The sequence below is a fragment of the Labeo rohita genome, chromosome 8 (genome assembly GCF_022985175.1).
Source record: "Labeo rohita strain BAU-BD-2019 chromosome 8, IGBB_LRoh.1.0, whole genome shotgun sequence".
In the NCBI taxonomy this organism is placed as follows: Eukaryota; Metazoa; Chordata; class Actinopteri; order Cypriniformes; family Cyprinidae; genus Labeo; species Labeo rohita.
In genome coordinates, this window is record NC_066876.1 from 15,350,426 (window position 1) to 15,364,833 (window position 14,408).

At 35.0% G+C, this 14,408-nt stretch overlaps 1 protein-coding gene across 1 annotated transcript; it reads left to right on the forward strand.

The window, feature by feature from the left end:
• Nucleotides 1-1,960: 1,960 nt before the first annotated feature.
• On the forward strand, nucleotides 1,961-13,446 carry rgs7bpa (regulator of G protein signaling 7 binding protein a). The gene is made up of 6 exons (XM_051117155.1): nucleotides 1,961-3,308; nucleotides 4,323-4,489; nucleotides 6,748-6,878; nucleotides 7,155-7,299; nucleotides 7,390-7,460; nucleotides 12,855-13,446. Exons 1-6 carry the CDS (start codon nucleotides 3,168-3,170, stop codon nucleotides 12,944-12,946), a joined length of 747 nt encoding a protein of 248 aa, XP_050973112.1. The 5' UTR covers nucleotides 1,961-3,167; the 3' UTR covers nucleotides 12,947-13,446.
• The last annotated feature ends 962 nt before the right edge of the window (nucleotides 13,447-14,408 follow it).

Below are 14,408 nucleotides of genomic sequence, written 5' to 3' on the forward strand. Positions count from 1 at the left end.
CACCATGCCTGTATTTATTTGATCCAAAGTACAACAAAGACAGTACAATTTTGAAAATTTTTACTATTTAAAATAACTATTTGATTACATTTTAAAATGTAATTTTTTTATTTTTATTATTATCAATATTTAACACATTTGAGTACATTTTTTTAGAATTCTCTGATGAATAGAAAGATCCAAAGATGAGCACTTATCTGAAATAAAATAAGCTTTTGTAACATTATACACTATAGCATTCAAGAGCTTCAGAAGTCAGTATAATTTTATTATTAATACTTTTATTTAGCAAGGATGCTTTAAATGAATAAAAAAAAAGTGATGATAAAGACATTTATAATGTTACAAAAGGTTTCAGATAAATGCTGTTCTTCTGAACGTTCTATTCATAAAAATAAAAAAAAACCCTGAAAAAATCTACTCAGCTGTTTTCAACATAATAATAATAAATGCTTTTTGAGCAGCAAATCAGAATATTAGAATAATTTCTGAAGGATCATGTGACTGGAGTAAAGATGCTAAAAATTCACTTTGAATTTATTCCTTTGAAATCACAGGAATAAATTACATTTTAAAATATATTCAAATAGAAAACAGTTATTTTAAACAGTAAAAATATTTTACTGTTTTACTGTATTTTGGATCAAATAAATGCAGGTGAGCAGAAGAAACTTATTTTAAAAAAACAAACAAACAAACAAAAAAAAACATTAAAAATCTTATTGTTCAAACACTTTTGACTGCTAGTGTATATTCATTGTGGCTACATTTGTAAAGGTCTTTTCTTACAGCTAATTTCCAAAGGTTTGTAAACTAAACAATCCATAACTACGAGTCAGGTTCGAAACTATCCATAGCTGAGAATATGCTGAGAATAGGAACATTTTAGTTGTTTTTAACCTTTCTTGCTTGCTTTTACAGTATTTCTAAATTGACCATAAAGGTTCTTTGTCTGGTCTCAATACCTAATGCTCAGTTTGTTGTCTTAGATCCGTAATTAAACTATTATCCTGTCAAATATAGACTTTTGCAAAACAATTTAAATAAATTAATTAATAAGACCAAAGACTGCCTGTTAGATTTACCCAAAACAAATTATATCTTACGTTTAACGCCCGCTGACACCCTGAAGCTCACATCTCCAAAAATATCAAAGCAATTTTTCAAATAGCTGTTATCTTTATTAACAAACCCGGCATATATGAAATCTAAACAAGTACATTTTCACCTAAAAAAAACCTCTTAAAACTACATTCTGTGACACAAAAACTGCATTATTTATAAAATTCTAGTGGATTTGAGCATCCGCCATGACACTCGCTGCAGAGTATTACAAATTGAGAAAAGGTTGGAGTTCTGATATCACTAGAATATTGCATTCCTCTCAGCCAATCAGATTCGAGGACCAGAAAGAAGCATTCTATATATACTTGTTTTTATTATTTCATATTCAATATAAGCAGCATTAAGCAGCATAAAATCATTTAGTAGTGGAAATCTTTCCATGCACTTGAATAAATATTTCATGTTGAAAGCATGATATATTATCCTTTGGAAATTTGTCCAGTCCATGTTGTTAACGCAAGTTGTCTTGTTCTGCAAGGTGTTGTGAAGACACTCCACTCCGGCTTCATCACATCAATTCTAGTCATCTCTCATACACACACACACACACACACACACACTATCTCAAATGCAGCGGTTTCTAGTGATTTGGCAGAGTAGCCTACAACCAAACAGGCTGCCATTAGCAACTCATCCAATATTACATCTAATTTTGCTGCTTGCCTTTTATACAATTAGGATTTGGTACAATAAACAGTATGAGTCAACCGCTAATAGAGCATTTCCTAATAACCAGCCTTAAGATACTTTACTTTTATGAATATTTAATAAGATTCGTTTGAAATGGCTTACGTGAGAGACGTTTTATTGATTACACACATGCACATACACATATATATTAAGGAAAGGAAAGGATGTGACGTGTGGCCAAGTATGGTGACCCATACTCGGAATTTGTGCTCTGCATTTAACCCATCCAAGTGCACACACACACAGTAGTGAGAAGTGATCAAACACACACACACACACACACACCCGGAGCAGTGGGCAGCCATATTGCTATCGCTATTGCTGCGGCGCCCGGGGAGCAGTTGGGGGATCGGTGCCTTGCTCAAAGGACTCACCTCAGTCATGGTATTGAGGGTATTGAGCGCTGGATATTCACTCCCACCACCTTCAATCCCTGCTGGACCTGGGACTCAAACCCGCAACCTTTTGGTTACAAGCCTGACTCCCTAACCATTAGGCCATGGCTGCCCCAAATAGGGGCATATTCATTATATATATATATAATATTATGTTATTTTTCTTATTTAGACGCCTGCTGAAAAACTTTTAAACCAGTCTTAGTTGATTTGGCTTCCAGCCCAAAATCTGTCAAAATCTGTTTGATTTAAAAGGGTTTTGTGCACTTTTCACACACCGGCTTAACCAGGCTAGAAGACCAGCTTGGCTTTAACTTGTTTGTTTTTTTTCCTCCAACAGGTTAGATACATTTTAGCTGCCTGTGATTTCACTTGTGTATTTTTCCTGCTTCCTTTCAGTGGTGGCACATTTGATGAAGCCGTGAACACAGTGGAGTTAGTGAATCTGTTGCATTAGTATTCTCATCCTATGAGAGCGCAGTGTGTTCAACCACGTCATGCCTCAAGCAACTGCACCTATCAAGGTTAGAATAGCGCTCTTAGATCACCTTCTGCTACCTACTCTCAATAAACGCCATACAGAGTTTATCATTCCAACTTGCGGCGCGTATTAGTCTATTACGAGTAGCGATTGCTGTCGCGGGGAGGCGTTTCGTTTAAAAGCGGCTGTTCTTTCTTCGTTGAAGGACTATACGGGGCATCAAGACATGTTTGCATCTGGTTCTTTGTTATCGCATTTCTCTCTGCTGAAGAAGACGAAGCCCTGCAAGGACACTTCAGCTCTGCGCTGGAGTGAATGAAGGTGACTCGGCTTCTGCATCGTGGCAATGCGGAGAGAATCCAGGAGCGAGACACGGGCAGATCGATCAATTGAGTAAGAAATTTACCGAACGAGTGGCAGCAGATTGATCAATCAGCGTTTTATATCAGGGCAGTTTCTTCACTTGATGTGTATGCATGAGTTCTGCACCGAATGGGCGCAAAAACCGCCCCAGAACTGCCGGGACCATTTTCCAGATCGGCAGTAAGCCCCCGTCCAGAGAGTCGGAGCGCCGGGAGAGCAGCGAAGCTCTGCGTGCCGTAGCGGACTGCAGAATGGTGCGTATATGCCTGCGTCATGACCCACAGCATTATTCCGCTCTGAATCCTGCTGATTCTTCAAGCACTGTTTGAAATCCACGCAGGGTTCTGCAAGTGCCAACATCCTAAATGTGTAATGCGACACTAGAGACGTTAAATATGGAATGATTTGGCTTGGAGGTCTGCGGCTTGTCCTGTGGTGCAACGGTAGTTCCAGCTTCATTTTCTCGGGCTGATTTTCCAAAAACAGCGTTTCGTTTGGCAGATTATGGCATGGAGAGTTAGTGCTCAATTTTGGGTTAAAACTGCGAGCACGTTTGGAAAGCCTGGAACTGCCTTCTGTGATATGTTTGAGGAGTCTTTGCCCCATTAACAGGCAGAAGGCTTGTGGCAAGCCGGGTTAACATTGACCGATTGCTTTGAATTTTTGACAGCGAATTCTGTGGTGCAGATATTAGCTGTTCATTTATGACTAATGTGTATTCCAGTTGCGCTGGAGTGTTTGTAAGCAACTTGTCGCCAGTCAGTAGTTGACATCTTACCCACAGATTCATATAATTCAAAGACAAAAAATGCAGTATAATGTAACAGTTACTTGTCACTATAGTAGTAGTGAATACGTGCTATTGACTGTATAGAACAGATATTAGTCACTATTGAAATAAATAGCTTGAGACTGCTGTGAGATCACTTATGAGTAATTAAAAACGTGAAAACATGCTAGCAGCGATAATTCTAGTTAAAGGTATTTATGTTAAATCAGCTTGCCGTTGAATGCTTCCTTTCTACCAAATATTGATAAAATGGCATGAGCATCTGTCGCCTGTGGCGCTGCTCTCCAACAAATAGCCTGTTTTACCTTTGTGACATTGTCTGGTTGTTTCAGCGTTGAGAATGGAAACAAATTCTTGACAACTTGAATACCTGGCATTTTTTCAATAGTTGGTCACATTTCATTTTATACGCCTCTATGTATGGTTTTGTGAGCCTTACGTTTTCTCAGTTTGCATTTGTTTTTCTTTCTTCCATCAGGTTGTCCAGGAGTTCAATACACTTGTGGCCCTCTATAGGGAGTTGGTTATCTCTATTGGAGAGATTTCCGCTGACTGTCCCTCTCTCCGTGCGGAAATGCATAAGACACGCACAAAAGGCTGTGAGATGGCACGAACAGCACATCAAAACCTTTCTGCAATATCAGGGTAAAAACACAGTTCTGTGCATGCATATAGCACATGCTTTATGTACATAGTAGTACACAGATAATGTAATGTATCCTGTCACTTGAAATAATTACAGTTATAAAAAAACACAATGCTTACAGGCCCAAGAATTTGATTATGGATGCAAAGAGTCATATATGTACATTACATAGCCTATTAACAGTGCATTTTAATGTGGGAGGGTGAGGGAGACATTTATGTAAGTAAGTAGTTAAATTTGTTTTTTAATTTCTTTCACAAAAATTAGTTTATCAAGCAATAATTAGCTTGCAGTACCCCTACATCCCCCCTAGGGGTCATGGGCCCCCTATTGAAATCATGTTGTATATTATGAAACTGACAAAATTTCACCTTCACAGCAATATTTAAGTAATAAATATATGATAGTGCTGACTGGCATATCATGCACTGTATTTAGAGAGCAGGGTAAATGCTAATTAAATTGGAAATTATGCTTCCTACAGCGCATTCACTATAAATCACAGGGCTGTTACATGATTTTGTATTCTGAGAACACAATAAAACAATACTACAGCGCTTGTTTAGAAATGGCCAAACTGTATACTCCAATATTTGAAATTATTTCACTGCTCCGCTGCACTCGAATATCGCTCTGTTTTGTTGTTTGATGACAAAAAGGGTTTAAAGTTACATTTTCAAGCTGGTCTGCCTCATCGTCATCATCAGTGTCAAAATAATTGAGATGGTCAGTCAAATTAATGAAGGCGATGTTTATTGCACAAAGAACCCAGCATGAATTTAAGCACCCAAGCTTTAGTTTTAACATTGAATTTAGCTTTAGTTTTACCAACAGTAATATAAAGTGATGTGAAGTACCCTAAAATTGAATCAAAATAAAGTATCATTTATGTGATTCAGGTTAATTTTGAACTGAATGTAATGAAACAAGACACATTTTGCATTTTCAACATGTTAAGCATACAAATGTGACCCTGGACCATAAAACCAGTCTTAAGTAGCATGTGTATATTTGCAGCAATAGCCAAAAAATCCATTGTATTGGTCAAATTTAGCGTTTTTTTTTTTTTCTTTTATGCCGTATCATTAGGATATTAGGTAAAGATTATGTTCTGTGAAGATATTTTGTAAATTCCCTACCACAAATATATCAAAATTAATTTTTTGATTAGTAATATGCATTGCAAAGAACTTAATTTGGACTTTAAAGGCGATTTTCTCAATATTTAGATTTTTTTGCACCCTCAGATTCCAGATTTTCAAATAGTCGTATTTCGGCCAAATTTTGTTTTATCCTAACAACCATACATCAATGGAAAGCTTATTTATTCAGCTTTTGGATGATGTATAAATCTCAGTTTCAAAAAACTGACACTTATGATTGGTTCACAAATAAGAGTGAATGTGTACATATTTGCAAATCATTAAATTGATCATTTTACCACAACAAGTAGACCTACAATTTCCCTCAGTGTTCTATTTCTTTATACTTTATTTAAAAAATTGTCACCTACAGTGGTCAAAACATGGTTATGGCTTCGCTTAACATGATTTATCTTTTATGCATGCATTTGGTGCATCTCTCTTCCAAGTAATTCAAGAACAGGAAAATAAAGTATCCACCATGCCACAGCATTACACCTGGGAATTACAGAGCATTAATTACAGGCGTAGGTTTCTGAGAAATATGATTTTCTGAGAATTCTCACTCACCACTGAGCTAATACGTTTAGAGCTCTAGATTGTCTGTACAGCCTTGTAAACATGCTTAGAAATAGTTAAACATCAACGTAGTGAGAAATACTGAATATTCATGATATATGCGCAATGTTTTTGCTGGTGAATAAGAATATTGCTATGATTTCAATGGGCTTTTTATTTGGCCATTATGTTTCATAAAGACAGTGTCAAGACTGATGTTTAAATAGCAAAAAATTGTTTTTGTGTATTTCTGTGATGTATTTCAGTTCTGTTTCCATATATCAAATCAAAACTCAACTTACATTCAGTGTGGCAATATTTTTGTTCTTTATTTTGTATTGTTATATTTTGTGATTTAATGATTCATTTGGTGAAAACACTGTTAAAGATGTGCCATAATTGTTTTTAATTAGGTTTTTACTGTTTTTCAGATTGGAAAAAGACAACGCAGGGATATATAACTCATGAGGAATTAGACAGGTTGAAGCGCAGGGCTCGAGGCCAGAACTCTGCAGAATCCAGATCTAAGATGCATTATTGATGCTTTTTTTTCACAGCCCAGAAGATGGAGAAATACATCCGGAGATCTGCCGCCTCTTCATCCAGCTGCAGTGCTGTCTGGAAATGTACCTGACGGAGATGCTGAAGTCTGTGTGTCTGCTGGGATCCCTGCAGCTCCACAGGAAAGGTAATGCTGTGAGGTCGCCCCTGGGCTCTCAGCAGGAAACAGCCACACCAGCGACAGGAAATTGATGTTGATGAAGCCTGGCTTGTCCAACTGTAGAGCTTTCCAGTGGCTTAATGTTTGCAGGAGTCCACTCTGCTAGTTTCTGTGATTTGAGCTTATCGAAAACAAAAAATATGGATGCAGCAGGTTGATTTTTGCCCTGGGGTTGAACCTTGAGGTGACATATTTTGACCATTTCTGTTTCTCTAGAGTGACATCTCGCTGTATGTGTTGCAGGAAAACATTATTCAGGAGCTACAAAGATAGACAGTAAGAAGGAGGACAGCTCTGACATCCCAATCCTGGAAGACACGTCCTCCACTCCGCCGGACTGTCCGCAGACATACTTCCTGGTGGCCACAGACATTGAGAACATCGAGAGGTGAATAGTCAGAGCTGCTGAACAGGATCTTCATTTTTTTTTTCGGTGAAACTGACATTTTGAAACTGAAACGGTTCCTCGATGTTCTAGGGACATGACAGAGATGAAAAATCTGCTAAGCAAACTCAGGGAGACCATGCCTTTACCACTGAAGAACCAAGGTAATATCTTTCAGCTTTCTTAGTGTCGGTTTTCTGCAGACAAAATTTCTATTTTACTGTTCAAATGTCTGGACATTGTTTTTGAAAGAAGAGTCAACAAGGCTGCATTAATTTGATCAAAATTGTATATTTTATAGTATTTTTTTTTAAACCATTGTCTATTTTAATATATTTTTTAAATGCAATTTATTGGTAAAGCTGAATTTTCAGCAGTCATTACTTCAGTCTGAAGTGTCACATGAACTCTAATATACTGATTTACTGCTCAGTAAATATTTTATATTATTTTAAACTTACTTTTTCAGGATTGTTGATGAATATAAGGTTTAAAAAAACAACATTTATTTGAAATTAGTTTGAATATTTTGTAACATTATAAATGTTTTTACTGCCGTTTGTAAATTAATGCATCCTTTCTGAATAAAAGTATCAATTTCTTCTTCAAAAAAAAATTCTAAATGCTGATTTCACTTAGCATTAAAGATGGATTTGGATTATTTGCCAGAAAATAATATGAATAGTAATAATAATGCAGTTGCATCACCAGTGGCCACAATTTTTAAATTTTACAAATTTTAGATTTCATTTCAAAATTAGGTTTGCAACCTGGAGCTAATGCAAAATTTTTGAATGTTGAATTGGCCCTTCGCAAAAACCCGCCCTCCTTAGTTTGACTGTCTGACAAACAATGCCTCACACTACACATTAGTGTTTTCACGATACCAAAATTTTGACTTCGATACGATACCTGTCTAAAATATCACAATACTACTATTGAAATGATACCACGAAAAAACATAGAACAGCAGGAAAAGTAATTGAATAATATATGATCCAAATGGAGATCTTTGCTATATTGATAAGTTAGCTTAAAGCCAAATCTTATTTCATGATATGGTCGTTTTATTTCACAAGAACAATTTATATCACGACATAGTCATTTTTTGTCATTTTATCTTTGTTTTGTTTATCTTAGATGCAAGTAACGAACTAAACTACAGTAAAACAAAGACACAAGTGAAATAAATAGGCCTCTATAAAATCTGTTTTATTTTTTCCTAAATTCCATTTTAATTTTTCTAGACTCATGTTAATGGTTACATTAAAAAAAGTTTATCAAAAACTAATTGAAATCTTGAAACTTGCAGAATTTAACAGCAATTTATTTATAACAAAAAGTTTTTAAGGCCCTATGAAATACGTTTTATTATTTTTCTCAGTTTCAGTTTTGTTTGTGAATCTCTGTTTTCCATTAATTTTCTGGATTCTATTTTTATCGTTTCATTACATTTTAATAATCAAAAGCATGTCTAATGAAGTTACAAAGGATAATTAGATTTGATAAAGAATTAATTTATTATAGGCTATTTATTTATTTATTTCAGAAATACTATGTTACCTATTTACAATTTTCTGGTAAATAAATTCTGGTAAATATTTTTTTCTGGTAAATATTCCTTAAACATTGTTTTAATAATATTTTTATCATTAATAGTAGTACTATCTTTACATTAAGTAATATATTAACATAATTCTGACTGTCAAGTTAAATCGAACTTTTATTTTTATTTTCGGGTTTCTGTGAAGGGTCTTCATTATATGGCGATAATTTTCCGCAAAAGAAACGGTAAAATGCTCATGAAGTGACTCTCAGAGCAGTTCTAGAGATTATGTTTATGTGTTCATGTAATCGTATATTGAGGCGGCAAAGGCTGAAAACACCACGAACGCACGCCTATGTGTGTAGTAAACAAAACTGCGCATCTACGTCATTCACTGACAAGCAGAAATGCGGCGTTTATTAAAATGCATTCTTAAAGTACCGGTACTAGTAAAATGTGGAATCATATCGTTTTTAAAAGCAGGGTATCGCGACGCTTTTTAAGTACCGGTATATTGTGCAACACTACTACACATCATGTTCTCATGTAGTGAAAATTGTTGTACAAAGAGGAAACTGACAACATGCCGACAGACAAGACAGAGCAGGTTACTTTAGGTATGAAACAAGGACTCAGCTTTAAAATGTTGTCATTTTTTAAAGAAATTCAAACAATAAATACCATTTTGTGGCTCTTTAATGTGTTGTGACAGATCACTGCTTTGCCTTCTTGGATCAATCGACACAACCGATTGCCTTTTCTTAATTACTTACAGCATGAAATAAACATGAACATTAGAACAGAATTTATTTCACCTGCAGAAAGATGTCAATACACAATTTTTCAAGTTTAAGTCCACCAAAGTTAATCTGCTTTCCTGTCAGATTAGGTGTTATGATTGGTCAGATAAGTCAATAAGGGCTGAGCGATATGGTCAAAAAAATTATAACAATTTTTTCATATCAGTCTATATCGATAATTATCACGATAAATGTCAAATTTTTCTTTCTTTCAAGTTTAAAGGCAGATTTCTGCTACCATGTGAAATTTGTAAAAACCAGACAGTAAAAGACACTTAATGTTTTTTTTTTTCATTCTTTACACTTTTTCCAGTCATTTTCCCTCAACAATATCTCAACCTCAATTCTTAGTTCAAAATTCTTAGTTCTGCATGTTTAAATTAGTAATATTGTTTCAAATCAAGAAAGAGATAATATTAATACTACTATAAAAAATGTCTCTTAGAAATACACATTTGATAGTAGCTTGAGTTAGGATGCAGACTGGTGTTCATTATCAAAATCAGTAATATCTGTAAAAATTGTAGTTTTAATTAACCATTGCTCTGCCATAGTAGCATACATTTAGATCATTATAATAACAGTAAAGACACAAATATAGCACCTCGGTACCATGGTAAAAATGTAATATGGTTTCTAGGTATTTGTATGAAATAGTACTAGTCTAAATACATTTAGTATAAATGCATAAACGCTATAGCTTAATCACAAAAAATACTGTAATTAAATTCTTTTACTCCTTCTTCAGTACATTTAATACATGTCTACATTAATAATATTATAAAATTTGACACGAATACCCACATTTCGGACCAAACCACTGTAGTGCTACTACAGTAAATCTATGGTAAATGATGATTTGTAGATATAAAAGCCTTCTGACTGTCTCGTTGCGCACAGTGTTTCTCCTGTTTGTCAGAGCTGTTTCATCTGTAGGGTTTCCACGATGCAGAAAACGCAGACGGAATTGCGGAATCCAGTCATAAAAAACTTACTTACTGAATTTACTGAATAACGCAGAATGCCACGGAATTTGTATGCAATGTGGACTAGTATCTGTAAAAATACAGATAAAAATACAAAAAATGTACGCCGCAAAAATACCATTTAAATGTGAATCCTGTATGTTCTGCTTGTCTCAGTTTTAATGAATGGAGCAGACGAGCGGTTTTGTTTAGTACACATACTGAAGCGCACGTGTGACTCGCGGTGATTTCAACGTCTGTCATCTCACTAAATGAGGACATAAATACATGAACAATATCTGCTGAGAGTTACTTCATGAGCATTTGACCATTCCATTTTAGGAAAAATAGGGTCATATCATATACACACAGAAATGTAAAGGTAGACACGGCAACCCGTCAAAATAAAAGTCCGGTTTAACTAAAGACATTGTGCCAGATATATATTACTACTATAACTTTTACTACTAAAATAAAACAGAGATTATTTTTAGGGTGTACTCACACAACATTGCTTCCATGTGTTAATTTTAATACTAAATTCCCCTTTGTTTGCCAAAAAAAAAAAAAAGTTTTAAAACGCTTAATTTTTAATAATTAAAAGATAAAATAAATTCATGTTTTATGCCTTCATTTGATAACCAGAACATTGTAAATACACAACACAGAATTTCTGAGGGTAAAAAAACTTTTAAGAATAAATTCAAATAAATTAAGTATGCATTCAAATAATTAGACATGCTAAAACACAGAATTTGATAACAATAAAACATATGGTGAGAAAAAAAAAAGCATTTCATAGGGCCCTAAACATGTCATTTTTGTTAAACCTGTACTAAATTAATGTGAAATTGTATAAGTTTCATGATTTTAATTAAATAGACATGGTCTTTGATTACTAAAATTCAATTTAACCATTAAAAAGTAGTTGAGAAAAATTAAAACAGGAAAAAAACGAAATCCAGAAAAACTGAAACGAAAAAAATAAAATAAAATGGAATTTGGGAAAAAATAAAACGGATTTCATGGGGCCCTACATCTGGCTTTAAACCGAGTCATTTGTATACTTCACTGAATTCAAGCTCTTCACACTGGATCTCACAGCACTGTTTAGTGACCGAGACTCACACTGTAAAAATTTACGGTAAAAACGGCAGCTGTGGTTGCCAGAATTTTACCGTAAAAAATATGGTAGCAACATTTTAGGTTTTACAGTTTTCACTATTTAACCGATATAATGTAAATATACCAACCTATTGAAGTACTGAAATCTGTTTTGTACCTTTGTAAAACACTGATCACCACCAAAAGCAGGTGGTGATGAGAAAGTCACATGACGAACCAAAGCTCATCACAAGCAGCTTTTAAATAAAAACGTATATAGAAGGTGCACAGTGTCATTCACACAAACACTAAACAACTGAAATAATGCAATAAACATTCATTTAACAACATTAGATGTAACACACAACCCTAATGATTTCCGTGATGTCGGAATCACAGAATTCAGTCATAAAAACGGAATTTACTGAATAACGCGGAATGTCACAGAATTTGTCAAAGTTTGAATGAATTAATCAAAAGTAGGTGATTACACTTCAAATCAAATCAAACCACAATATGGACTACTATCTGTAAATATTATTTTCTGCATGCTCTGCGTGTCTCTGTGTTAAATTTGGGAAAAAAATAAACCGGAATTTGGGAAAAATTAAAATGGATTTCATAGGGCTCTACTAATGTACAAAACTGATAAGAAAAACAGTAGGAAGAAACAGTTATTTCAAAAAAAAAAAAAAAACATAAAATTTGAAATGTAACAGGGCATTCTGGGAATGTCAATTTACAGCTTCCCATTGTAAATTGTACATTCTTTTTCACTTACGAAAACGGTATACTACCATAAAATGTCCAATACAATTTTTCACCGTATGTAGTGGAGGAACAGTTAACAGGTTTTTACTGTAGCATTTTTACAGTCTTTTACCGTTAAATTCACGGTCATTTTTTACAGTGCAATGAAGAAAACACGTTTCTCTAGTGAGTTTGTGTCGTGCCACTGTTTGAACTTTGTTCTGAGCGGATAAACGGTCCGAATAGCGCGCTTTAAATGACCTGCGTTTTTCGTTCCGCCTTTGCCGCATAAACATTATTAGCATACAACATTTAACGAGCTCTTGTTTGAGGAAATTCATATTGCGCGATAATTATCACCTTTTACATTGACCTGTTTTTGTATCCACACAGATGACAGCAGTTTGTTGAATCTGACGCCATACCCGTTGGTCCGGCAGAGAAAGCGGCGTTTCTTTGGCCTCTGTTGTCTGGTGTCCAGCTAAGAGCTTTCTCTCTCTCCCAGAATGCAGTCACAAATGACTGTGTTTCCTCACAACGTGTGACACTCACCAATCAACAGTACTACTGCCATTTCCCAAACCAGTGCTTTCTTTTGGTGAGTTCTGTCCAGTTTCTTACTGCTATGAGAATAAATAGTAATATCTGTGTAACATCGGTAGTCATACGAACACTATATAATATTTGGTCAGTACGACAGATTTCCATTTTTAACTGAATGTTTGTCTACATTATGCTTAGTCAAGAAAATGGTTTGTAGTATGAATACTGCTATGTTTGTCCACACGATTCATATGCTGTGCTTTTTGTCAAGACAGGTGTTGTAAGGAGGCGTTCAAGAGTGCTAATTAGAGCAGAGGTTATGCTAAACCTTTATGATTTCAAAAGAAAAATATACTGCAACATGAGTGAATGTGGTATCTGTTGGTTCTTTTGGTTAGATTTTACTTTTTATTTTTTGCTGTTACCAACCATGTTTTTAATACAGTATTATTTAGTCTTCCATAAACCGAAATCCTGTAACTTTTTCTTTTCGTTTCAGCCTTTAGGAGTATACAATACCTGAAGAAGCCTTTGTAAATAAAGAATATATCTATAAATGGAAATTTTAGAGATGTACATATACAATGTAAACCTAGCGCTCTGAATTATTTTTCAAAAACTGTGATTCCTTTAAAGAGATTGTCAGTAAAGGGTGGCATGTCTATCCATCTGGTGTGATATAAGTCCAGATTGGAGGGGCTCAGCATGGGTCTTGCTTATTAATAACAGTTCTAAATGTGTCAGGCATGGTGAAGATACTGTAGTGTTTATGAAAAGGCGCAGTGTCGTTTTACATTGGTAATAAACCTTTTTTTAATGATTTAACAAAACTGGAACTTTGCGTCTTGTGTTAAAAATTGTTTTATTTAGCATACAAAATACCATAAGGTTTCAGTGGATTAATAAAAGTCAGTATCAATAGATCATACCCTCCTTTCAGAGAAACACAGATTAGTCAGATTTTCAGTAAGAAACAATATAAACCATCTGATATCCAGCCAATTCTCAGAACCACCCTCTGACGGGTCACAGGCTCTAATTTCAACGTCTCCCATTAAATTTATCACGTTTGGATCTCAGTCAGTTATAGGTAATTGGATTTGTTAGCACATTAATAGGGAAGCTGTGAAATTCGCACCTGGCAGCAGTGCCTACCCTTTCACTTTCTCGCAACAATGCTGAAGCAGTAATGGAGGGTGCAAAAAAAAGCGTTTACAGGAACAGACGTGGTTTTCAGGTTAATTATTTGGCTGCAATGCTGACGCTGGACAAGCTGTTGGCGAAATCCAGGCTGGTTGTCGAGAGTTTGGCAGGACGTCTGGAGCTGGCTCAATATGATGCTGTTCAGAGCCCAGTGGAAGTCCAGAACAGGTTGACAGGAATACATGGCAATGTTGGTGCTTT